The sequence below is a fragment of the Equus asinus genome, chromosome 1 (genome assembly GCF_041296235.1).
Source record: "Equus asinus isolate D_3611 breed Donkey chromosome 1, EquAss-T2T_v2, whole genome shotgun sequence".
Taxonomy (NCBI): domain Eukaryota; kingdom Metazoa; phylum Chordata; class Mammalia; order Perissodactyla; family Equidae; genus Equus; species Equus asinus.
Genome location: NC_091790.1, coordinates 139048789 through 139075808, shown reverse-complemented (window position 1 = coordinate 139075808; position 27020 = coordinate 139048789). Strand labels below are relative to the sequence as shown.

At 38.7% G+C, this 27020-nt stretch overlaps 1 protein-coding gene across 4 annotated transcripts in view; it reads right to left on the bottom strand.

Moving 5' to 3' along the window:
* DYNC1I1 (dynein cytoplasmic 1 intermediate chain 1) overlaps nucleotides 1-27020 on the bottom strand; it is a 282823-nt gene that overhangs the window by 19027 nt on the left and 236776 nt on the right. For all 4 annotated transcript variants that reach the window (XM_014859410.3, XM_070508726.1, XM_070508715.1 and 1 more), the window contains one exon: nucleotides 2594-2734. In XM_014859410.3, the coding sequence (XP_014714896.1) occupies nucleotides 2594-2734 (141 nt within the window). The remainder of the gene's footprint in view (nucleotides 1-2593; nucleotides 2735-27020) is intronic.

Below are 27020 nucleotides of genomic sequence, written 5' to 3'. Positions count from 1 at the left end.
CTATAATTTAGAGAGATCATACAAGATCATACTTTATCCAACTGTATGCAATATCAGATTTTATCTATGAACAATTTCAAAAATTGAATGAAATGTTTAATCTTAACGTGAATATGATAAAAAAATAATCACTCAAAAGAAACAGATTTTTTATACCTTTTAAAAATCATACTTAATACATTTTAAAGCATTTTATTTATTGGGAATTAAGTAATATAGCAAACTGGAACAATTAATATTTTAACCACTTAAAAATACCTTCTTTTCATAGATATAAATGGTAAAAAGAAAAATAAAAGACTGTCATGGCTTATAATATGTGCAAAACAATTATCAAATGCATGAAGAAAATGACAAAATATATTTTATTAGTTTGACTGGTAATGATCTTTCAAAAGTTGATGAATCTATACTGAAAATAATCCATATATTATTTCTGTGTCTCTTACTCTTCTACTTCAGTTTCACAAGTATTTTCACACTTTTTTAAGCCTCAATCATTTTAATTGCAAATACAGCATAAATTACTACATTGTGCAGAGGTCAGTGCCACGGAGGTGGTGAATATGAACTATCTGCGCACAGGCGCAGTTGGAATAACTTGGTCTAAAAGCACAGTGATTTGAACAACAAAACACCCTGGGAACTGGGAATTCAGGTTCTTTTTTAAAAAAAACAAATTTCATTCCTAATCTGACAAATATTTGAAAAATCTTGTTCAACCTGATAGAAGGCAAAAATGATTGAGGGCTTTACGAAGTGTTCAGTTCATTACTGGATTTGAATCAGACTCCAAATATCTATTATCATTATAAAAGCAGAATAATGTTTACCACAAAACTAAACGGTTTGCATGCCCAGTAATGATTTTTGAAAATATTTAGCTATAAAACTCTTATGTGCTTGTCTCTTGATACCTAGAGAGAGAGAAGGGAAAAAATTACTTTTGGCAATGTTGAGACATTAATTTCATTTTACCTAAAAAGCAGATCAAAAGACAAAACAAAAAACAGTTACGTAGAAATTATGAAGGAGTTTGTAGAACACTCGCTCCATTGCCTCATAGTCGGGCACCACCTAAGCATCACTTTTACTAAATCTGATTTCTGATATGGGGGTCTCTTGAGTCAGCCTGGAAGACGCGCGTTTTTTTGGTTGCTTTAAGTGAATGAGTTTATTCTAGCAGATAGAAGCAATGTGATTTTAATCAACAGTGATGAAAGACTTTGGGAACGCGTTACAACATAGAATAATAACATCTTTCTATTAAAAGCAATAATGTTGTAAACATTTCAACATCCAAAATGATGGGCATTGCATGTATTCACGTCTTTTGATTATTTTCAAAGATGCTTCATTACATAATTCTTATCCTTGCCACATAGTTCTTATAGCCAAAAGGAAAAAGAGACATCAATTGAAATATTTTAAAAAGATAACTATTCGGCAGTGGTTAGAGGTGTATATAATCTTGCAGGATGCTACTCAATAATAACACCTGAAGGATATTTCCCTGCGCCCTCCCACAAAAAAATACCAGAGGAGTCTGCTACTCCCCATATCCTCCAGCTGTAGGCTTTCTAATTAAAAAGGCTGAGCTGTTTCCTGCTCAAAACACTTCAAAAGACCCTTCTCTTGTTCTCTCCTTGACATATAGTTTGCAGCACTCGCTCCTCTTACCTGTCCATTCTTATTTATGGAGAACTGTCCCGAATCAGAAACCGGGAAATGATGAAGAGACCGTTTTATTTTATTAACTTGAAGGACATTTAATATTCATGTTAAAAGAAAGCCAACTAAAAACCTGAGTGACTGAATTAGCACCTCAATGATTTTGAGAGAATAGAAAAAAGGAAAAATGTACATGGCATAATTTTTAAAACATAAATCTATATATAGCATAATTTTTAAAAGAATATTTCCTTATTGTCAATTGCTTTTTAAAAAATTGGCTATTTTTCACACGTGAAGTACTCTAAATGTGACATGTTAAAATCTCATTTTTTTAAAATACTGAGTTTAACATACATGTTCAGAGTTAGACACTGTTGTAAAAGTCCACCTGTGAGTTCAATAGCTTAGACAAGGATTATTTACCTTATAAAAATCAAATAGAAGCTAGATCTTAGAAACAGTCAACAGAATCATCTTTTACGTATTTAAAATAGAAATCATACAAACAGCAAACACCGACAAATAGCCCTTTTTAAAAGCACAATCTCAAGTCAGCGTGCATAAAAGCGTACTTTTCCAAGTGTCTGCCAACAGAGTTATTTCAACACCGCTCTGAAATATGCCTGTGTCCTTTCCCGTAGGGAAAGGCGTGAACACGTATTGTTTTGCTCTTTGCAAAGAAGGGTCGTCAATTGTCCAGGATCTGCCACGGTTTAGGGATAAAGTGAGATTAAATGATTTTTGGCCAATGTATCTGCCAATTCCCTTCAGAGCAGTCAAGAATGGGGGTCGGCAGCCCAGCTGCAATTGGAGGGTCTGTCCAAAAAAGGACATTTTGGAGAGAGAGAGGGAGACGGAGAGAGGCCGACTGCGCCCCCCTCCCAGCCCTCCCGGCCCGGGCGCCTGCGCCGCCGCTCACCTCGGTGTCATTGTTGAGGTTCCAGAGGTCCAAGCGCCCCATCCCGTCCACGCAGGCAAAGAGCGCGGGATGCACGGGGGACCACATGACATCGTACACATAGTCTGCATTGTCTTCAAAGGAGTAGAGCGGCTTGTTGTGCTGTAAAGCAGAGAGACCGTGAAGACTTTGTGGCGCTGCTGCTGCCTCGGGCTGTCTAGCGAGCCTAATTAAAAACTTTGCACATTCACAAAGTGTCATAAAACTTCCCGAGATGAAAGTCCTCGAGAAGGTGAACCGCAGCTTTAATGTTACTAGAACTGTCCAGTGGCATAAATAAATACGGGGGGGAGGAGGGACTCTTAAGGGGCTGGGGGCTGGGGGCTGGGACTGGTGGGGGGATGCGGTTTCAGACACGGTCGTACGAGACATTCCAGACAGGTGGACGGGACTACCCATTAGTTCGGAATTCTCGCCGGGCTGCGCTTTGCGAGTCGCTCGGTGCCCCAACCCGATGGTGGTCTGTGTGCCGGGATCAGACCGCGGGGATGCTCTGGAAGCCCCGGCAGCCCCGGCGGCCTCGAACCCTTTGCATTGAAGGCAACGCCTGCCACCTCGTGGTCTTTGTCTGTAGCTGCAACTCTGCTTCCAGTCCAGCTCTAGGCCAAATTTATACTTTAATTGTTCCTTTGCCCTAGGGAATGGGGACACATATTTTAAAGGGATTTGTAGCTTTTCTGGGAGGTGAAAAATCTCGCGGTTCTAAGACCCTAGTTTCTCTACCTAAAACCAGTTCACTCAAGTCAGTGGACTGGTGTGGCTCAATGTACCTTCACAGAACTTTCATACAAGCTGAATCACATTTTCTAGATCCCCCAGTATTTCCAAGAGCCCTGAAATTGGTGTTTTGGGGGGAAATCCATTAGCACACCTCCAGTGCATACAAATTCTTCCACTCCGGAGGGATACAATAAATTAAAACGGCACTCTTGATTTCCAGTGAATATTGTCACATCAAAATAGCACAGAAGTCAGAGGCAAGTTTGAAAGTACACCAGAAAGAAAATGTAATTGGACTTCATGAATTATTCATTCCATCTGGCTTGTCTTATTCTAATTTCTGCATAATGGCTTTACTAATCCCTGATCAATTAATGTAAAATGAAATTTAAATGATAATGAAAGCCCTAGAGATAAAAGAAATTAAGTATTCTTATATCCTCTGACAGAAATCTAAACAATGGGAGTTTTTTCTCCCAACGTCGTCTTCACCCAGTCAGCTGTCTGTACTCTCTTCACGGGTTTAACTAAATGCCTGTACAGGCCAGGGTAATAAGATCAAAAAAAGATAACATACAATATGAACAATCAAATCCTTTCTGCACAGAATGTTCAAAGAATGTATCTGGAGGGAATCGGCTCCCAGTACTACAGCAGACTCCCAAAGTGTACTGTTAGTGAAGGTCAAATGCACAAAATGCAGGTGCTGAAAGCAGAGTGAGAAAAAGCGGTGAGGAGACAAAAAACCTAAACCTAATGGAAAATTTTGCTAAGGTAGTAACTATAAGCGATTTCTTGCTCCATGAATTATATTGCTCTGGAACTGCTCAGAAGTAAACAGAATTGCAGTGCTATTAAAGCAACACATATTTTAGATGGGCCATTGTGTGTCTGGGGTAGGGAGTGTATGTGTGAGACATGTCTTATTTGTAATTCAAGAAGTGTCTAATGTAGGAGTAATTTGAAAAACAACATGACATTCAGATCTCAAAAAGAATTAAATGGACATTAGCCTTATAGTTTTATATTTTAATATTCTATAACTCTTTTATGTCAAGATGTTTATTATATACCATGTTTGCAGTGTGATTTGGTGTTAAAATTATTTGCCTATTTGTTATTTATGTAGCTTCTTTCTTCCTCTCACTCTTTGGAATTCAAACTACCTTCTCCAGAAAATCCGAATAGCCAATGATACCTTAAAGTAGTACGATTGTATCATTTTTTCTTATTGATATATATATTTTTTAAAAAGGCAGCATGGAATAGCTGGTCCTTCACTGACCACTGGTGAATATTAAATTCTGACTTTTAGCGAAGATTATTCCCACCCCAAATTCTTGATGTTATAGCTATCCAGTCACTATTTGTTACAGAACATGAGGAACACATTTTTCCTAGAGTCAAAGGGTGGAAAAGACTTACACATGCTTTAAAAAGGCAACTCTCTGTATCCTCTCTCAGTAATCTAGCTGACAGTAAAACTGAGTACATAGAGGTCTAGATATACATATACATATACAGACATACAATAAACACATAACACATCTACAGTCCTTGTTTTGATCATTTGTAAGACCATCTAGCTTTAAACAGTCATTTTCTAAGGAGCCAATATTATTTGATACATTAATTCAATAAATTATCCTGTAAATCTCTAGCATTGTTTCTTTCCTTTTTTCATTTAATAGTTGCTTCTCTGAGACACTTAGACAAAACTGTAGTATATCCTGGAGACTTCACCTTTTAACCATCTGGAAATAACTGCTATTGTCCATGTTACCAAAACCCAGTTTTCTCATGTTTGATAAGACTGTATTGAAATGCTATTATTCTCGAGGTTTTCTCCAACTTCCTTATCACCCCCCACTTCCAAGACTGAACATACCATTACAAAATTCACTGTGAAAGAGATTCTAGGCTACAGTCTGTGCATGTTTGAAGGAAGGAAGAAGGGCTTATATTTTCAAAGGCTTTGTTGTAACCTTGATAAATTCACAGATTGGGAAAGTCTTGGTCAGGATTGAGCCTGTTATCAGGGTACCAAATGGACTGACATCCACAAACCATTAGTTCCCAAGTTTAGCCCAGCACATGGTGTACGCATAGGCGAATGTCACTCTTACAATGGGAAGCAGTGCTATTTTGAATATTAATTGTACTTTTTTTGATAAAGGAATTTTTCATTCTATTTTATTTGGGACTCAAAAGTTAATCTGAAAATCTCATTAAAAATTTGTCTCAAATGCTTAATGTAAAACATTTTATAGTAAACACATATATCATGAAATAGTTTCATAAAATATATCAAAAGCTTTGGGGTCTAAAGATTCTGTTTTTGAATTTTGAAACATAAATGTTTGGATCCACAAAGTTTTATAGCTTGCTATTGCATTATCACCAGTTTTAGAATACTATGAGTTTTGAAAAGGCAGGAGGGGTGAAATTGACCAACGATTTTTGAGGAGGATCCTGTAATATCATTTGCACATACTGAAGCTACAGAAGCTTGATGATTTTAAATATTTACTCTGCAAAATACTCAAGGTCATTTACTAAACTAAATATCATTCTGCAGCATGTTACTGTAAAAAGCATTTTCCAAAACAATCAGATTTCACTAGACAAAACCCCCTCACCTGTGTGTTTCCTTTTCTAATGCCATGTTTAGCATCAGTGAACAGTTCAGGAAAAAAGGAAAATTGCATTGTTACGCAACCTACTGTACGTGTGACACATACCAGCGGAATAAAGCCACGACACCTTGTGTTTTATAAAAGTTTCCAGGGCTGTGCCAAAAATGCTAAAATATCCAGACACAGATCAGCTCGATTTTAATGCCCTGACTCTCAAACAGAGAGGAGAAGGAGGTTCCCAGTCACCTCCCAGACAGATATGAAGGGCAGGGAAGGGTAAATTGCTGGGTGTTTGCTGTGTACCTGACTCCATGCATATGTTGTTGAATTTAATCTGCATAAAATCTCTGTAAGGTAGACAGTATTTACAGAAAAGAAAATTATAGCTCAGGAAAGTTAGTAACTTTTCCAAGAGCACGAAGGTTGTAAGTAGTGCAGTTGGATTTGGTTCTCTTGTTTTTCACTGAATGTCTATAAAACATGGAGTCAGGAACTAAAATTCTATTATCTGAAAGTGGGCGGAAACACAGGGAACATGGAGCAGAAAAGGCAATAGGAGAAAGTGGAAAAACTGTAGATCTTGCGAAATTTAACTTAGCATCCTTGGATCATAGATTTTTCATCTCAGGATAGAAGGCAGAGCAACTGACCTCAAGGCTTTCCATTGGCTTTGTGATTCTATGACTCTGTTCTGTGGTGAGGACTGAATGGAATAAAGTAAGTGAAAGGTTTTTACAAAGAGTGATTCAAAGCTAAGTATTATAATTAAAGCTCTCTTCCCTGATGTTCTGTGGAATGCATATCATAGTGATGTTTTTTACTTTGTATTTTATTAAAATATATGTATAAAAATGTACCAGTGTGGTTTTCAATGAAAAATTTGAAATTATGAAAGTAATAATAGACCTCCTATTTGACCATTGGAGAACGAATAAAGCCTATTAAATTTACGTAAGAGAGGCAGGTAGTGAACTCTGTTCAGAAATGACACTGTACAACATCCATCAACGTTTTACAATAAATACTTGATCCCTAGATTTAAGTTTTGATTTTATAAGTATACTTCTGACAGTGAATGGAGCTGCTTATTTTTCTAATCAGATAAGTACAAAACGATTTCATGAGAGATGAGTTTCTATTTCTGATGTTAGAAATGTACCAAAGTCACATCTAGAAAACATGTTTGTTTTATTTTCTCTATTTTACTTATTTTGCTCTTATCAGGCACCTCTAGGAATCCCAATAGGCTTTAGTATTTTGAAGGTTGGTGAATAGGAAGATTTGTGTTAAAACGCCTCCTAACACCTCCAAATACTGTGGTTCCTGAGGTTGCATTTGCCTCTAAATGATTAGCTTTCAAAGCAGACTTAGTAGAAATGTTTACCAAAACCATGAAAATTTCTTCTGGAGTGGAGCAGAAGCAGGGCGGGGGGGGGGGGGGGGTGGGGTGGTCATCCGGGGGTAGGTGGGAGAAGAGGGCAGAGAACTAATAGTAGAATTTCTATATTTTTATTCTGAAATAAAAGGACAACAAATGGAAGCTCACCTTGAAAACTATATCCTGCTGGAAAAAAAATGATGACCAAAATACTAAACAATGAGTAATAAGAAAATGTCCTTCAAAAATTTTCATGTGGGTTCCTATGAAGTAATTAAAATAAATAGCCAGCCAGTTCTTACAGGAAACATTAAAATGTGAGACCACAATATCACTTTTAAAAAAACACCAAAGGACCCCAAAACTTCAGGCTCACACAAAAATGGATGGCTCTACCATAAAAAGAAAGTGCTTAAACAAACAAACAAACCCAAACTCACAAACCAAACCAAAAACCCACCTCTCTTGGACCAAAAGAGGTGTTGGGAATTTGGTACTGTCACTGGAAAACATTATTTGCAACTTAATTTGAGATCCTTCTAAAGCACAAAGTCTCCTGTATCTATCTTTCTGTGGCTAATATTAAAACAATACTCACGATAGCTAAATGATCTCTTTACCTGTTTTGATCATGGCTGGAAATTCAAAATTAGACGTAAGCACTTGGGTGAGCTATTCTTAGAATATGTACGGTGGGTCTGTTTGCTGTTTCTGGGTATTAATCAAAAATACATAAGGACTTTAATTTACATTAGTTAATTTAAAATGATTAGAAGGAAGGTTATAGAAATCCAGGAATTTAGCATTTGCTTCTCTATAAATGCAGAAGTTTTGCTAAACAAGTACTGAAGCCACATAAAAGGTGTTCTTTGTTGCGCTACCTTCCTCTACTGCTTATTTGCATGGTAGAATCCTGCTAATCCATGAGGCGCCACCAATAAAGAGGATAATTATCCATATAAAAGAATGTCTACATATTCACAGGTTTTGACTAGTATTTCAGTGTTTAAAGCCATGGAAAAAACTACAAGCTTTGCCTAATTCATAAAAGGACTACTTCCGGCACTGGCATGATTTTTATGAATATCAGTTCCACGGAAACGTTCTTCTTTAAAACGGGTGTTTCAGTAGCACAAATCTGTACAGAACCATTGTGAAAACATTAAGCAGACGAGGGTGCTCTTCTGAGTTGCTATTTGCATTCATCTCAGCTGCTAGGGCTCTCTTGGTCTGTTTTGCCTTTTGGCTTATTTGAGTGGAGGCTGGCAGAGAGGGTCACTGTCTTGCCAAAACCAGGGTCAGCCAAGGCGGCTCCTGAGAGTTGGCACTGGACTGATACTCTCTCTGAAAGACCACTTGGAGGTAGAAGGCAGCGAGCAAGTTCAAAAGAGCCCCTCTTTGGCGGCTGCTGCCCCAATTCTATTTCTACTATGGCTGAGTGGATTCATGTCCAACATGATAGGAGTTAGAGAAAGACGCTTTCACTATATAGACAACAGTCAGGTTGCTTAGAGACTGTATTAGGAGGCAGATGCAGAGGAATGATAATGGGCTGGACCTAGAAGCAGCTAGAAGCGTGGTTGTATTCATGCCTCGAAGACTCGAAAAGTTAGAAGGATGAGCAAGTAAAGTGGTTTACAGGCTCAAGCAGTTTTGTTTATTTATTTATTACTTAATGTCAAATTGTACAACTGCATTTCACTTACTAGTGGGTAGGTTAAGTGGCAGAACATTTCCACTCTAGTCCTTAAACTGTCAACCTCCACTCTAGCATCTGGCTTACAAACTGTCTCACCAATATAAATAAATTTCTAAATATACAGTCATGCCCTGCTTAATGATGGGATCATCCTGAGAAATGCATCGTTAGATGACTGTTGTGGTGCGAACATTATACAGAGTACTTCCACAAACCTAGATGGGATCGCCTACTACACACCTAGGCTCTACGGTACTAATCTTATGGGACCACCATTGTATATGCGGTTTGTTGTTCACCAAAATGTCATTATGTAACGTATGACTGTATATGTATGTATATAATTCTTAAAGAAAGATTTTAAAAATATCAAATTATAAACCTAGATCCATGGCTTACACTTTGATTCAGTCTTATTCCTAAATTACTAAGTAAACATTTGGCAGTTCCCAGAGCTAATCTGACATTAGTGGTCTCACAACATTTAGTAAATATAACATTTAGACAAATTTCATTTCTTCTTAAGATACGAATACCCAGATCTCATATATATATATATATATATATATATACGTGACGGGTACATTTTCGAAGGGTCAAGGCAAGTTTTTTGTAGGTCTGCATTCCTGTGTCTCCTGGTGTTAATTTCTTACACTAGATCTAATATTAGTATAACTGATACTTGTACTTATTTTAACAGTGGAGAGGAATGACATGGAGGATGCCACACAGCAGCAGTTCAAAATATTCTGCTCAAATGTAGAATATATTTGATGTTTCCTATTTTACAACAGATTTGCCTACCTTATTCTGTTTTGCCTAAGCCAAATTGAAATTAATTTCTATTCAAAAAGCAAATACAAGCTAAATGTGAGGTGAAGTGATTCCGAACATTGGAAATGGCCCTGGGAAAATAACTTAGTATTAATTATGAGCCCCGGACAATTTGCAAGGTTAAGAGGTCACATGAGGCTGGCCAAGATGGATCCACATTGGTTTGGCCCAAAAGAACAGCTACTTTGGGGGATAAAGATGAGTTTTAACTTATCTTCCAACATCAGACATAAAATGCAGGTTAGATCAGGAGGTGGGGGGGTGGAGGTATCTTTGAATCTCATAATTATGTAGATAGTTGTGTGTGTTATTTGTTCTTCTCATTCTCTCTTCAAACATTATTGCTTAGAAGGAGAAGGTTGGAGAAGGCAACTCTTGCAGCCTATCATTGAAATGAAAAGGCAAACATTTCCGCTCTGGTTAAAAGAGCAGAAGAAAGGATTCACGGAGCCCTCACTTCTTGCACAACGGTAAAGCCCAGTCAGCCGGGTGCATTTTAAGTCTCAAAAGTGTCTGTATTGATATGGATTATTCACACATGCCTCTATAAATATTTAACAGCTATAGGTATGTGTTGGTGGGCAAATGTTTGGGGGGTTTAAGGTTGGGGTGGGGGCGAAAGAACAGAAAGTATGAATACAGGCTAAGTCTGGCTATGACTTGATGATTACATTCTTGTGGTTTCTTTCAAAGTTAAAGTATTCTCCCTGGGTGAGCTTAAAAAAGGAACTCCCTCCCCCCAAAAAAGGAAGGTAAAAAAAGAATTTGATGACTGACACAGGTAGTTTTATTGAAAGCCAATTTTAACTTGCTTGCTACCTTATTTTACACAGGGAGGGGAAGGGGAGTGAAATGAGGATAAGAGAAGAAAAAAATAAGTCAGACACCACCTGAATGTTGTGTTTATCAGAAAGGCAGCCAGCAGGGCTTTGGGGTTGGGGAAAAAATGCACTGTCATCCGGCAAGTGTTCCTGGCAGTCAACTATTGATTTTGTTAATCTTCTCGCCTGTGTTAAGTGTTATGCTTAGATACTGTAACAGCTAAAACTTTAACTTTTGATTTTTATTGTGTACTTCTGATATTTTAAACATTTAACAAAATGCTAACAGAAATAGATATGCTCAAGGCCCCTTGTTAGAATAATGCAATTTTTAGGAGATGCTTCCATCTCAGTTTAAAATAATCCAACCTACTTTTACAGAGCAGGTTATTTCACGTAGGATATCCAAAAGTATTAATCTGTCAATAATAACTTATTAAGGACCTACCATATGCTTTCTACTTTGGGCAATCAATAGAAATACAGGATGTGACTCTGTTCTCAAGGACTCACAATCCCGGGTGGAAAAGAGAAAATTATGAAATAATAAGAGAAGAATGTTCTTTACTTGGGAGTCTATTTTCTCGCTTTGTTTCAAAAGGATTTCTGGTGTCTTACAAGTTTAATATACTGCACAATTAAGAATAATCACCAACAGAGGCAGGTAGAATAGATAGCTATTAGTAGGATCCTGAGATAAGCTGATTATTACAATCTAGTACTCAAACATCTCTAAATTTCCTGATAACTAAGACAAACGGGAAAACACATCGTATCACAAGGAGGTACATAAATTTCACCATCTGAAGAAAGGAAGAATATAAATTCCTTCTCAAAGACACCTTCTTGGGAAAAACTAAAAGAGGAATTTACTGTGTTTGTGAATCTCTGGAAAAGAAACTGGCTTTCTGTCTTGTTTATATGAAAGAAAGAGAACAAGGATGTAGCCAGGTGCTAAATTCTGCGGTACAGATGTTAGGTGCCAAAGGAATTCAGAGATCGGAGCGGGAGGTGGGCAGGGTGGTGTGCTGGTGGTTACCATGGTCTGATGTGGTCAAGGAAGGTATTATCTAGGACAGGTGATGGGACCCGCCTTGAAAGATGCATAGACTTTGATAGATGGTAAGGGAGCCAGTCAAGGAGGGGAAAGCAGAACAGGCAAAGACCTGGCCATGTAAATCAGCATGGAATTCCCAGATGGGAAAGCCAGGACAGCCTGGTGGACTCTGAGGACTTTTCCTCAGGAATAATAGAAAATAATTTTGGTTTGGGTAGAGTAGGGGGTGGAGGACATGTTATGAATGGTCTTGAGTATAGAGTTAAGCCTTTTTGATGCACTAAGCTACTAATTTATTAAACATGTATTGATAAATGTGCAGAGTATTGTGCTACGCAATAAACCAATTCAGAGCTGTCCAATACTCACGTGAGTCTTCTCAGCTTTTCAGGTGTTTTCCTGAACATGTCTCTTTGCAATCAATGACGGCACCTCTACCCCTGTGCCTTCCATTGAAAGGGGCCTATAGTGAATATAAAAGTGTGTCCCTCTCTGAAGACAGCAGAGCCTCTTTGAACTTTCAACTTAGCTTTAAATCACACCTATAGTTCTGTGATATTGTTGAGGCAACCGGGGCAAGTGAGGGTGGAGAGTGGAAAGCTACGTGGAATTCAGTGCTAACCCAATACAAATGGATCAAACCACTGCAAGGACCCAGTGAAACTAGAACCAGAAATTACAATCTGTTAATTCAGTCACTTTTGCCTGAACAGAGTTATTGCCAGACAGAGTTATTTTTCCCTGAACCAGAAGTCTTCTGTGCTTGAGATTAGAGTTTATTTGGTTGGATTTTGTCACCCTCTGCAGGCTCAGTCTTGACTTCTTTTTATCTGGAAAAGATAGTCAGAGGGTGAGATAGGGGATGGGTGAGAGGGCAGGAAAAGGCAAAGCAAGCAGGCAGGGCAGACTGAGCAAGACGTGGTCCTAAAGCTGAACCCTCTCCTCCGGGGGCTGGGGTTAACCTGTAAACTCAAGAGCAGGCAGGCCCCTGCTGGGCTCTCCTTATCAGCCTCCATAAAGGCTAATTACTGCTGAATGGGTTCCTGAGGTTGGAAAATTTTCAGAGTTGTTGAATACATCGCTACAGTTCTCTTCTCTTAACAATAGGATCTATCAAACAGCGAGGGGAAGGCTCTGTTTAAAAGCACCGACAGGGGATCAGAAGAATGTGTTTGATTGCGAAGTGACTAATTTATTTTTACACAATATTAATGATGCTACAATAACCAATATCTATAGCCTGGTTTTGACAGTTTATCACAAGGGTTCCCATTGTTTAAATAAGAAGAAAAAGAGAAAAAAGAAAGTACGAAAGAGAGTGTTTTATTTTGCTACATTTCCATTTGTTAACAAAACTCCCCATAAGCAAAACCAGAGGTCATTAGCAAACAACCAAAACATGCCTGTCTCCAGAAGAATACAGCTCCCTTCATCAAGTAAAATACAGCTCTGCTGAAAACCCAAATCATGACAAATCCCTAACATGAAAAATTCAGTGCAGACTTGAAGCCACCTGACTTTACTTTGGGTTTGTGCTCCTTAAAATTACCTAGAAAATACCATAATCTTCTCTTCGTGCGGCTGGATGTGGGCCAGGGCCCTGGCTCCAGAGGCAAAGGGCAAAACTAAAAATCATGTCTGAACAGACAGCTCCACCCTCTCTCCCAAGTCCACTTGGCCCCGTGACAAAAAGCGAGGTCTAAAGCACATTCATCCAGGGCCTGGGTTTTTGGCCAAAACTCAAGACTCTTATAGGACAAACAAAAATGAAATCCAAAATGTTATCACCTTCGCCTTAAGAAGTCAAATGGGCTTAAACGACTGTACTGCATGTGCTGAGAAGTTTGCATTCGCAGTGTACTAGGGAACCAACAGAACTGTAGTAAAATGTAGCTTTCCATTTAGAAGGATCCTTAGCTGAGAGTTTAAATTCCAAAGTGATTTTTGACAATAATTGTGTGTGCATGTGTATGTGTGTGCACTCTCATACTTGTGTGCAAGAAAGAGAGCGAGAAGAAGAGAGATTTCCATAGTGAACCAAGCACTTTGAGAGGGAAAGGCTAACTCCAGGGAGGATGAGAGGGTACAGGGACTCCATTGTGGGGCCTGCTTGCCTGGCACGGGTGCCCCCAGCCTGCGGGTAAGCCTCTCACTGCCCTTCACTCTCCTTCAGTTCTTAAGGACTCACTCTCCCCAACGCCCACCCACTCTGCCACCCCCACTCTCTCTCACGCTTTGGATGGGTGAGAGCCAGGAGAGACTGTCAAGTGATTTTTACCTCCTGCAGAGCTAGTGACAGGCTCAGTACAAATAGCTACATTGAGAAAGTACCTCCATGCCACAGATCCCACGGCCAGGGCTCTAACAAGACAGTCCTGGCTGTGAGTACCGCCATCTGATCCCACTGGGGCAGACTGGTGCTGAAATGGCAGGACCAGGCGTTCCAATGTGTTTTCCCCCTGGTCCACTAATCAAAACCCTCTGCTCCAGCCAGTCGACTGCGTTCACGATCCTGCTGCACACGGAATCCCTTCTGGCCTTCAAGCCTCTGTTCGCGCTGCTTTCTACCGGTTGAGAATGTTACTACTCTCTCCTTCTCGCAAACTGTCCAGTCCTATGATCCTGATCAAGCCCTGCCTGACCCCTTAATTCCCTCTCAACACCTACACAGGCACCAGGAGCTCTCTTTTCCCCAGGCCTCAGCCATTGCTTGCTGACTGTTCTTTAGGTCCTCCGTCTGGTCTGGGGCTGCCTTGGAATCTAGCTTAGGCAGTTATATTTAAATATACTCTTACTTCATTCCTGAAGTGTTGTTTAGTTTTCCATGTAGAGCGAGGTTGTATGTAGTTTTCACATTCTTTTTATTTTGGTAAACTTTATTTTTTAGAGCAGTTTTAGGTTCACAGCAAAACTGAGTGGAAGGAACAGAGTCCCCATGCACTCCCTGCCCCACACACCACCCCCTCCCCATTATCAGCATCTCCCCCAGAGGGGCACATCTGTTACTACCTTGACACATCGCCAGTATCACCCAAAGTCCATAGCTTACATTAGGGTTCACTCTTGGTCTTGGGACCCATTCTGTGGGTTGGGACAAACGTATAATGACATGTATCCACCACTGTAGTAGATACAATGTAGTTTCACTGCCCTAGAAATCCTGTTAGAGCAAGGTTTTTCAAACAATCCTGCAGGGCTGTGGGTTTAAATCTTGGGCCGAGGGAGACCTTAGGCGTTCTCTAGGAGAAATATTATTTTTATATTTTCCTTTAGGTGAGAGTCAAAAAAATTATATAAACCTGCCCTGGATCATCTTGATGCTGCTGCCTTACAACTGTGTATGTCGGAGCCCAGGCCAACGGGAGTGTTTTCGCTACAGTTTTGGCAGACTAGGGGGGAAAAAACCTCCCAAGGAACCATGAACAGGAAATGACCCATCTGTGAGGTGAGGTCACTCTTGGAGTTATCACACAGCACAGGGTACCACTGAAGTCAGCCTGGTCGTCACACTGTGAACACTAGTTTCAGGGAAACCTTACTTGTCACATCCAGTTAACGTGGTTCATTTAAATGGTATTTTGGGGGGTAAATTTAATTTGTAATTTTGGGGGAGCTGTAAAATTATTTAAGAGTTATAAGCTATAGCTTGTATATATTTTAAAACCCTCAGTGGCTTCTCATTACCATTTAGAACAGAATCCAAGCTCTTTTTAAGGCCAACAAGGCCATGCGTCACCTGACCTCTGATTACCTTTTCAACCTCATCTCCTGCTGTCCTATTTTTGCTGCAGACATGAAAGCCTTTGTCCCGTTCCTCACACAAGCCAAGTCAAGCTTGCTCCTGCTTCACAGACTGTGCCCTCCACCTACAACACTCCCTGCCCCTCCACCTTCACAAAGCTAACTTCTTTTTATTATTCATGCCTACCCAGGTGTTCTGTCCTCAGAGAACACTGCCCTAGTCACTCATCTAAAATACTTTCCCCAATGTACAGTCACCCTCTACTCCTAACCCTGCTTCATTTGCTTTCTAACACCTATCACTGTCTGAAATTTTTCTTTTCTCTTTTGTTTTTTGAGAAAAATTAGCCCTGAGCTAACATCCACTGCCAATCCTCCTCTTTTTGCTGAGGAAGACTGGCCCTGAGCTAACATGCATGCCCATCTTCCTCTACTTTATATGTGGGACATGTGCCACAGTATGGCTTGATGAGCGGTGTGTAGGTCCACACCCGGGATCTGAAATGGCGAACCCTGGGCTGCCGAAGTGGAACATGAGAACTTAACCGCTGCACTACAGGGCCAGCCCTTGTCTGAAATTTTTTATGTACTGTTGATCTTCATTATTTGTGGATTCCATATTTTCCCATTCATCTGCTCTCTAAAAGTTATTTGTAACCCCCAAATCAGTATTTCGAAGTCATTCATAGGCAAGAACAGAGCAGAGAAAAACTTGAGTTACCTGACATGCACATTACCAGCTGAAGTCAAACAAGATGAAGCTCTGCCATCTTCTTTCAGCTCTCATACTATAAAAAATGTCCATTTTGTGGTCTATTTGGTGCCATATATTTTGGATTTTTGTGGGTTTTTTTTGTTGATGATTTCACTGTTTAAAATGACCCCCGAAAGCACAGTGTTGAAGTGCTGTCTAGTGTTCCTGAGTGCAAGAAGGCTCTGCTGTGCCTTACTGAGAAAATATGTGTTTGATAAGCTTCCTTCAGGGATGGGCTGTTGGCTGGAATTCAGTGTTAATGAATCAACAATACATATCAAGTAAGGTGTCTTTAAACAGAAATACACATAAAACAAGATCATGCATTGATCTGTTGATGGAAATGTGATGACCAGAGGCTCTCAGGAACCTAATCCTGCACTTCCGCTAGAAGCAATGTTTAGGTATTTGCCAATTCATTGTGGCAACTTCATGGAACACAACAGCTGTGAATAAAGAGAATCAATTACACAGTCGTGTAGCTTAACAAAGGGGCTATGTTCTGAGATGTGTCCTGCAAACATCAGAGTATACTGACACAAATCTAGATGGTAGAGCCTACTACACACCTAGGCTGTATGGTACTAATCTTACGGGACCGTCATCATATATCTGGTATGTTGTTGACCAAAATGTTGTTACACGGAGCATGACTGTATTTGTTTCTTTTGGTTTCCACATTTTTTTCTTTCCGTCCAGCATGAACATGCCTACACAGTCAGGGACTTTGTCTATCTTTGTCACTATTTTATTCCCAGTGCCTGAACCATAATAAGCCCTCAATAGTTATGTATTAAATGGATAAGGACAAGGAGTGTATACCTTGTTTTTTGTCCATATATGTTCAAATTATATTATAATGAAAATAATTTAAGGCAGTGCTGGAGCTTGACAAGAATTTTATGCTTTAAAGAAGTTCCACTCTTTACTCAAGTTTAAGTAAAAGGATGTGTATTATGGACCCATTGGTAGCAGGGAACATGTCTCATTTCTATTCTCAAAGTCCTTGGTATGAGGTTAAAAACACATAAAGTTCTTCTTGACTGTTGGTTTAGTGAATGAACATTTGATAAAATGTTGTATTTTTTCCAACTAGAAAGATAAAGAAGGCAATACTTGCCTTTACTTAGTAGCAGAATCTTAATTAAATTTGCACTGTTCATCAAACCACAGACTGGGAGAAAATATTTGCAACAGACACATTTGATAAAGGACTATTATTCAAAATATATAAATAACTTTTAAAACTCAAATATAAGATAAAAAACAACTTAATTAAAAAATGGGCCAAAGACTTCAACAGACACCTCACCAAAGAAGATACACAGATGGCACATAAGCCTATGAAAATGTACACCACATCGTATATCATCAGGGAATTAAAACAACAATGGGATACCACTATACACCTATTAGAATGACCAAAATCCGAACACTGACAACACCAAATGCTGACCAGGATATGGAGCAACAGGAACTCTCATTCACTGCTGGTGGGAATGCAAAATTGTACAGCCACTTTGGGGCCAGTTTGGCAGTTTCTTACAAAACTAAACATACGCTTACCATACTATCCAGCAATCACACTCATTGGTATTTACTCAAAGGAGCTGAGAAGTTATGTCCATACAAAAACCTGTACATGAGTGTTTATAGCAGCTTTATTCATAACTGCCAAAACTTGGAAGCAACCAAGATGTCTTTCAGCAGGTGAAAAGATAAATAAATCATGGTACATCCAGACAATGGAATAGTATTCAGGGCTAAAAAGAAATGAGCTATTGAGCCATGAAAAGACATGGAGAAATCTTAAATGCATTTTACTAAGTGAAAGAAGCCAATCTGAAAAGGCTACATATTGTATGAATCCAACTATATGACCTTCTGGAAAAGGCAAAACTATGAAGACAGGAAAAAGATCAGTGGTTGCCAGGGGGTGGGGAGACGGGTAGGGATGAATAGGCAGAGCACGGGGGACTTTTAGGGCAGTGAAAACATTCTGTATGATATTATCATGATGGACATGTCATTCTACATTTGTCCAAACCCATAGAATGTACAACACTAAGAGTGAACCTTAATGTAAACTACGAACTTGGTGTTTTAAAAAAATGCACTGCTATGATGTTCTTGCATATTTTGCAATGACAACACATAGGTTGATATATAAACATTTATGTGTTCACATCTGTGCACAACCGATTGGACAGAGGGGGGAAAAAGATCAATAGAGTAGAAAAAAGGTGATAAATGGAGAATGCAGTTGTCAGAAATATCAATAAAGAATGAACAGAAGCGTCTTTGCTGGTCCATGAAGTGCAGTTGCGTTGCAGTCACTGGGGTTCCTGAATGAGGACTGAAATAAATTTGAAATAGATATAAAACTTCAGAGTTTATCTTATCATTAACCAACTGCCCTTGGCTTAATTTAATTTATATGTAATTGCTCAATAAGATAATCAGCTTATATTATGCGTTAACCATTCACTCCTCTGACTGAAAGCTGTGTGGAATATAGAATCGATGTGAAATATGGCCACTGACCTCAAGAAGCTCACAGTTCAGTGGAAAGAGGGAAACAATTAACAAATAAATACAATAAACCATATTTACATTATATTCAAGTGCTGGATTTTTTGGTGTTGATTAAAATTATCATAAGAATAGTTTTATGACTATAGAGTGATGTATTATTAAACCAGACAAAACGGCAAGTTATTCCAGCATCTCAGTCCACTACTAACTGGCAAATAAAAACAGGTGGACAGTTCAAAACATTAAAACTTTTTTTGTTTCAACACTGATTTCTAATGGACTCGATTACAATCAAGATGAGATGGAAAAAATATGGGATGAAAAAGGTATCTAAATCACCCCTCCCTAGACGTTGGTTTTCTTTTCTGTAAAATTAGGGAATTAAATAAGGAATCTATAAAGTACTCCTCAGGACTGATTTCTATGACTTAAATCAGATTTTCTTGTTGTCCTTCTTTCTTGTTTCCCACACATAGACTTCAATCCTACAAAGGACATAATGACTGTTTACAAAAAGATAAGTGATAAATTCATTTAATCACTATTCCATGTGGTGCTGGCATCATACCTGTCTTTATGGAAAGCTCCTTCTATGGCTTTCGGAGTCCCGTCATGCCTCCATCTCTAAAGACTATTTCTGGACAGCTAATTCTTCCTTCCTTTTAGTCTCTTTCTATTTTCTCTCTAGATGTATTCAAGTTCATTAATCATCTCTATTCTTACTAATATTTTTTGTTTACTTGTTTGACATTATTACTGGAAATGCAAATTGGAAAGATGGTATTCAGAACTTGTGGGACTAATGGTTGGACGTTTGTCCAAAAGGGTGGAAAACCATGAAAAGCAGGTTGAGGTGTTTGAAATGATTAGGAAAGTAAGCAGAGCAGTGTCAGTCAGAGTTTCCAGAGGTGCGTTCCAAGGAATACTGTTCTCTCAGTATGCTTGGGTAAAAACGAGCTCCATCCCCAGATAAGGGTGGGGATCTCTGCATGCCATACATCTAGCCCTGAAGAATAAGTAAGGTCTCCCTCCTAAAGATACTCGTCCACATTGTTTAACTCTTTCTGTTGTCTTTACATCATGGAACTCCTTCTACCTTTAAAAAATACCTGTTAAGATTCCACAGAATACAAACTCTGTCATATGCTGTAGTACAAGGAGATTGCATAATGAAAGGCGTATTTTAGGAAGAGTATGTAAGAGGATTATGTAGGAAGAATGAGCATGAAGAGACACCCACTTCAGAGAAATTGGAAATAAATTTGTCATAAACCTGACAAAAAAGACATGGTCATTCTCTGCTCTTTAGGAACTATTTTCTAAATGGGTAGACTTTTTGGTGGAGGGCATTCTTAGAGAAGAGCATGACTGTTCTAAGTTATTATAGATCTAGATTAACACAAAATGCTGTAAAAAGAAGAAATAAAAACACACACATGTGCACACTCACAGATATAAAGACACACTTCATTTTGATGGTCCATGGATTGATATATTTAAAAAAAAAAACAGTCTCAATAGCAAAAGAATAGCAAAACTCAGCTCATTTGCTGAATTTTGTTAAAGGAGGGCAATCGAGGGAGAGAAAAATCAAAACAATGGGGCATAAATTAAGTTCCACAGGTGGGGAGAAGCCAAGAGTCTCAAGCATCAACCCCCTCGATTGGTGACCCGTAACACCTCTTAATGCAGCTGGCCCTGGCAGAGAGGTAAAGGGGAAATCTGGTTTAAAAGTTAAGTTTTTAATCATTAAGGAAGGTTCCTAAGTGAGAAGGAAACTGACAACTTATAAGAGACTTCTTATTACTTTTGACTTGGGTTTAGTTCAAGCCAATGAACCAAGGACAGGAGAGAAAACTATTTCACTCCACCGCCAATTCCACAACATTCCTCTCCAGAAGCTTCCACAGAGCTGGTGAGCTTCCAGTAGTAAACACTGAGGTCTGTTTCCCCAGAATTTATGGGAGGGCCTGCTACTCTACTTTGGAAGGAAAAATGAGAGTTTTCAAAGATCAATTACATTTATTTTTCCTCTGCAAAACTCTTATTTATTCTTTACAAAGTACTAGAAGAATGAGGACAATCTCCCAATTTTTATTCCTCCAAGTTGATAAAATAGTAATTTGCCCTAATGGTCCAACTCTACTCATTCTATACTGGGTGTAATACTGGCAAGTTAACATGTATTAGACACATGATAAAGATGAACAAAGCATCTCCTACTCTGAAAAAAACAGTGTGTAAATATGTACTAAGTAGTCAAACGAGTTAATGAAATATGTAGAAATTGTGAAAGTAATTGATATTAGAATATACTAAGAAAAAAAATCCTTACATGTGCTTTCTTTTGGTCTAAGACAAATAAGAGTATGTTTGTCTTCTTGTCTTGCTATATTTAAATCCCTTTGAGAAGTCAGGACTTGGGCGTGGGGACAGGCGTGAAAAGACTAAAGGGGCTCTGGTGAGGCTTAGATACTAGTGACAGAAGTTTGTTGGAGCTAAGAAGGATGATGAGGAGAATATATATTTGGCTCAAAAATTTAAAAACAATTATAAGTTGATAAAAAGAAAAGTCCAATTGAAGATCTGTGGAGGAACAAGTAAACAAAAAGCTAGCAGAAAGGTCAGATGAGACAATCCTGCAACAACCCGTTCAAAATGGGGCCACGTGGCAGTATATTTACAAAAGTACACTTAGAATTATGTGACGTCACTGCTATGCTGCCAGTCACATGGAAGTATTCGGCCGAATGCAGCTTCTATTATGATGAGGATTATTATCACTACAGTCTTTACCATCACAACTGGGCTTCTTCTGAAAATGTAAGTATAGGAGCAAATTGGGAGGGAAGCCTCATGAAGGGTTGCAAAAGTAAACATTCTATTCAATCAAGATGTTGTCACTGAAGGTGGGAGCATTGAGAGAGTGTTCCTTAACAATCCAGCTACCTCATGCTGAGATAGGAGGGATCTTTGGGACCTACTGACAGGTTGACATGGAACACAAGCATTGCTGGTAAGCTGACGAAGCAGTCGTCAGAGGTAAAATGTTATGCTGATGCTGTGGCTCAGAATCCTGAGGGGAAGGTGAGTCTTCACTGTCCAGTCTCACTCTGCATGGCATGAAGGAAGAGGCGACAAGGCCCCACTTTATCATAAGCTATCGCCCTTGTCATCTTCAGAAGAAAGTCTATGCTCCATCACATGGTATCCCAGACTGCCTCTCATCATCTGGGCCCTTTTTGCCTCCGGAGTCGTCCTTTCATTATCCCCTTCAGGTCACCTTGTACCCACTGCTCCCGCCCAACTAAACTACTTCAATATCCAGATAACAACAGCAGCAACAATGATATTTAATAGTAATAATAATATTGCTTCTTCTTTCACAGTGCTTACTCTGTGCCTGGCACTCTTCTAAGAACTTTACATATGTTAAAGTTCACATTAACTCATTTAATGTATTAACTCATTCAATCTCCAAGTGTACCCTATGAGATAGGTAGTGTTTTAATCCCCATTATATAGATGAATAAACTGCAGCACAGAGAGCTTAAGTAACTTTCCTAAAGTCACACAGCTAGAGTGTCAACTATCCCACGCTTCTGTTTTTGAATTCTCTATTTTTTTTCTTGAATGCTCTTCCCTTTCTTCTTTACCTAAGTCAGTCCCTCAAACCTCACATTGGATGTCACCTACTTTGAGAAGCTTCTTTGGCATGTTTCTCTCTCCATGCTTCAGTTCTAGTTAGGAATTTCTCTTATAAACTATGACTTAGAGAAGAGTTGAACTCTCTTTTTCTGGAGGGAGCCACACCCCACAAGAGTCAGACTTTCCCAGGGCTATCTTTAAAAAGAGGCTTCCTGCATGTAACTGAGCTACAGGGCCCCAAAGGTGATTGTCAGGCCCGTTGGGGAACCTCTTCCCTTGCTCACTTGGTCAAGTATTACGAGTGGCTAAGGACACACTGGTTGCCCAGCCCCTCAGATCATTCTTACAGACTAATTGGACTTCTACTCATCTACTTTGTAAGAAAAATATTTATGAGGCCACTCTACTCCTGGAATGGTTGCTTTAGATATTTTTTCCCCAAATTATAGTTTCTTAAATATTTCCTAATAGGATTTTTAAAGCTTAACCTCAGTCTTCTATTTATTATATTTCTAAATTATGGCTATGAATTTTACGGCTCAAAACCACTGCTAACTAAATATTCACTACAGTATGTCTTTAATGTACATCTTTTAAAAACCCAGGGATTATTCGTTCATGTACTAACTCAACGATTTATTGACTACCTACCAGGTGCCAAGCACTCTGCCAGGTACTGGGGATACAGACAAAACAATATGGGCCTCCTCTCAAGGAGCTCATGGGCTTACAGGAAAGGGGTGGAAATTCTACACATAATAAATGTGATTCGGTGGGCAAGACAAAAGCATTTTTATTATTGGATTATCTATAACAGAGCCACATTTAAATTTATTACAATACATAATCATTTTAATGAATCCATTTTAAAGGCAATAACCAATGTTTTTCCTTAAAAGCAAAAACTTTCCAATTTCTTTTATTCATAAAAAAATTCAAATTATCATTCTCTTTTAGTAGCTAAGAGGGAAAAAAATCAGCTAAGATGGTCATCTTATATTTTAACCCTGGCACAGGATGTAAACATGAAATAGGTAATATTTATTGATTTCACAGTAGTTGCCCGAAAATTGAAGATTATCTTTCTAATTTGTGCAAAGTCATCAACCTTCAGTCATGTAGAAAATTTTGTTCTCAGATTCACTGCTTTGTTAAAAGATTAGAGGACTGAGATGTATGTTAACCACTAGAACAGATTATACAAATATCAAGATACATTCAGAAGAAGTCAGTGATTTCCACCAATCAAATGTGCGTCATGAAAGGTTCTTAGATGACAGCACCTCAGGGTGCTCTCCAGGATCCACAGCAAATACCAACACAGGGGTTAAGTCAGGCCATATATCTGGGCAGTCAACATAAAGGAATTGAATTTTAGGGCCCAAAAGTTCTAATGTAGAAAGGATTTGGAGGATATTATCAATATAAGCAAAAGAAACTCAAGCCCTTTGTAGCCTAAAGAAGGGACTGAGCTGGCAAATACATGAACAGTATCAAGAACCTAAGTCCTTATGAAGCTGTACTAGGACCAAAACAAATACTAACCCAATGTTTAATTGGAATCCACCGAAAGTTTCCAAACTGGATGCAATGATAAAAAGTCCAAAGACTCATAACTTGTCTAGCCACTAAGCTAAACTACAGTACAGGAAAAAAATTATCCAAAACCTCAGCAAACAGAAAAGCTGAGTGGAATAATGAATATTTTAATCCAGCCAAGAGTTCATACTTTATTTCTAGGCATCAACGCCAGCATTTCTTGATGGATGGGAAATTTAATGTGCTAAGATATAGTGAAAGGTAAGAGTTGGTACTCAATAGAATTTATTCAGGCAAGACATTTTTTTGTTTTAAAAGGATCATCAAAGCTAGACTTTTAAGTAGGCAGCTTTTTACTGTTCTCTTAAAAACAGTTTCACTGATATATTTAAAGAAGGGTGTTCCAAGAAACTAATCAACATTATTGAAACAGCAAAGTCATGAAAGGAAATGAAAATGGCAAAATGACCTTGGAACAGACAAGAAGAAGGTCAGGGCAATTTTTGAAGGAGCAGGTCCAGTTGTGATCACGGAGATAAAGACATTGTAGGAGGGAAAACTGCAGTTTGGTGGAAAAAGGCAGAAGATAAACAGGATGGGAAACGGGCAGCAAGGTCAAGAGTGGGTGTCTGTGTTTGTTTTCTTTTCAATAAGTTGGAGGGAAGGGGAAGTCGGGCATATAAAGAAAAGACAGACGATGCTTAATGTGGGAATTCACAAGGGAAGCTCTCCCGAGGGAGGCCTCCACGTGGGAAGGTGGAGGACCCACACTCTCTATCTTCCACACCCTCCCCGCACACCCCAATTAGCACCCATCTCATTGATTCTCTACTATGCCTTTGGACTCTTCCCTACATTGCCTGGATGGTAACCAACCATAACATTACTGTTTTCTACACGTGGTTATATTTTTACTCTTTATCCACTGATGCAAGGGGCACAGGGCTTACTTCCTTTACCTTCCTTGCATGGAGTTAAAATATGTCGATAATTAAGGTGATGAACAAAGCTCCTCTCACTCTAAAATGGTTACATTACTATGCTAAAAAAAAAGTATGCCCTTAATTATATTGCCTTAAGTTTCTGACGAAAAAAAAATAGGAATCTGCCTCTGTCACTAACATACAATTACTTATTTAGTCAACAAAGCTAATGAAACCAGAAAGAATCATTTTAAAAATGTCACGATTCCATAATACTATTAGGAAGTTTATTTTTCCACCTATAATCAATGTGGCTGTTTGGTGTTCACGAACCAAAGCACACATTTGGGGACTGTTGAGAAGCCCAAATCTCCAAAATCATGCAGTATTATGTTCTTCCATTAGCCTTTCCCAATTCAAAAATTTTACCTGCCCAATCTTCATGGAAAGTTTAAATAAAACCATATATAAAGTTAAAGAGAATATTAATTTTTTAAATCGTAAAGAGAATTGACAATGACTGCATTTTCTCCAAATATACTTTTTCACTTAACTGCAATACTTCTAAAATCCTGTGTCGAGAAATCTTATTTTTTTGTCTTGATCTTTAAAATCATAGCTCCCCTCTGTGTAAAGCGTGTGAAGTGCTATTGTCTCTGGCAATCACATTACTTATGCAAAGTGAATGGATGTGGACTTTGCTACAGGCTTCAAGATTAGATTCATTTTGCTCAGTGTGCTAATTCTAGCATAACATTCTCCCCTAGAATACAGATTTTCTTTCCTAATATTTTATCTTTGTGTTAGAAATGTGAATTCTGGATCAGTAGAATGTATAAAATGCATGTCTGTGTTGCCAAATTTTCCTGGTGTTTGGTTTGCCCTTAAACTTTTTTCTTTGGTTATCTTTTTGAGCTATACTTATTTTTATGTACAAAGTATTATATTGAAGCCACTTTTTAAACTTGACTTCTGACTGGTTCAAAGTATTATTCTTGGCATCAACTCTTTCTACAATTTGAAGGGCTCCTCTTTATGTTATTTAATTTACAATCTGCTGTGGTCTAAATGTGTCCCCCCAAAATTCATATGTTGAAATCCTAATCCCCAAAGATGATGGTATTAGGAGGTGGGGTCTTTGGGAGGTGACTGGGTCATGAGGTGGAGCCCTGATGAATGGGACTAGTGTTCTTATAAAAGAGACCCCACAGAGCGTCCTAGCCCCTTCCACCATGTGAGGGCACAGCGAGAAGGTGCCGGCTATGAACCAGAAGGAAGGACCTCATCAGAATTTGACCATGCTCTTGGGTTTTCCAGCATTCAGAATTACAAGAAATAAATTTTTGTTGTTTATAAGCCACCCAGTCTGTGGCACTTTGTTATACCCACCTGAATGGACTAAGTGTAAGAGCATCACTAACTCAATTCTCGAGTAAGTCTCCACCACAACCTTCTTCACTTTTGTTTAAATGATCAAATATTCCAAGTTACCCAATGAATTTGAAATAAAGATCACTAAGGCAACCATTATTGTCAAAAGGGACTAAAAAAGAATCACTCATCTCATATTTTTCTCTGCTCTACACCTATCTGAAAATTCTCATTGTCAATAAGAATGAAAAAAACCAAAAGCCTTGGTTTCCAGTATTTTCAAAACCATATTTATATTATCACTTTGCCTTTTTTATTAAGACAAAGAAGTTTATTTTCAGTAATAGTCTTGAAAAAGTGACTAGTAATTTTAGGAGCTGTTGCTACCATTTCTTTTAAATTTTATGTGTGTTCAGATCAAGAAGAGGAGACTCTAGCCAATCTTGTCAAGAGTCAAGAATAAGCATTGTTCCCAGTACATCACTACAAAAGATAATGATGAATTTGAGGTTTCAAATATATTCAGGTACAAGCCCCTGGCCAGAATAAGTAGGGTATTAATTATATCAGGAACCCTGATTGGGAGTGGGACATTGGTTTCATTCCCCTGCCTGCATCCTGAAATAGCTCCCCAGTTCCCTCACACAACCCTGAGAAGAAAGGAGAGACCCCTCAAAACAACTGAACTGCCCCACCAGCTCTGTAGGATGGGGAGTTTGAATAGAACTTCAT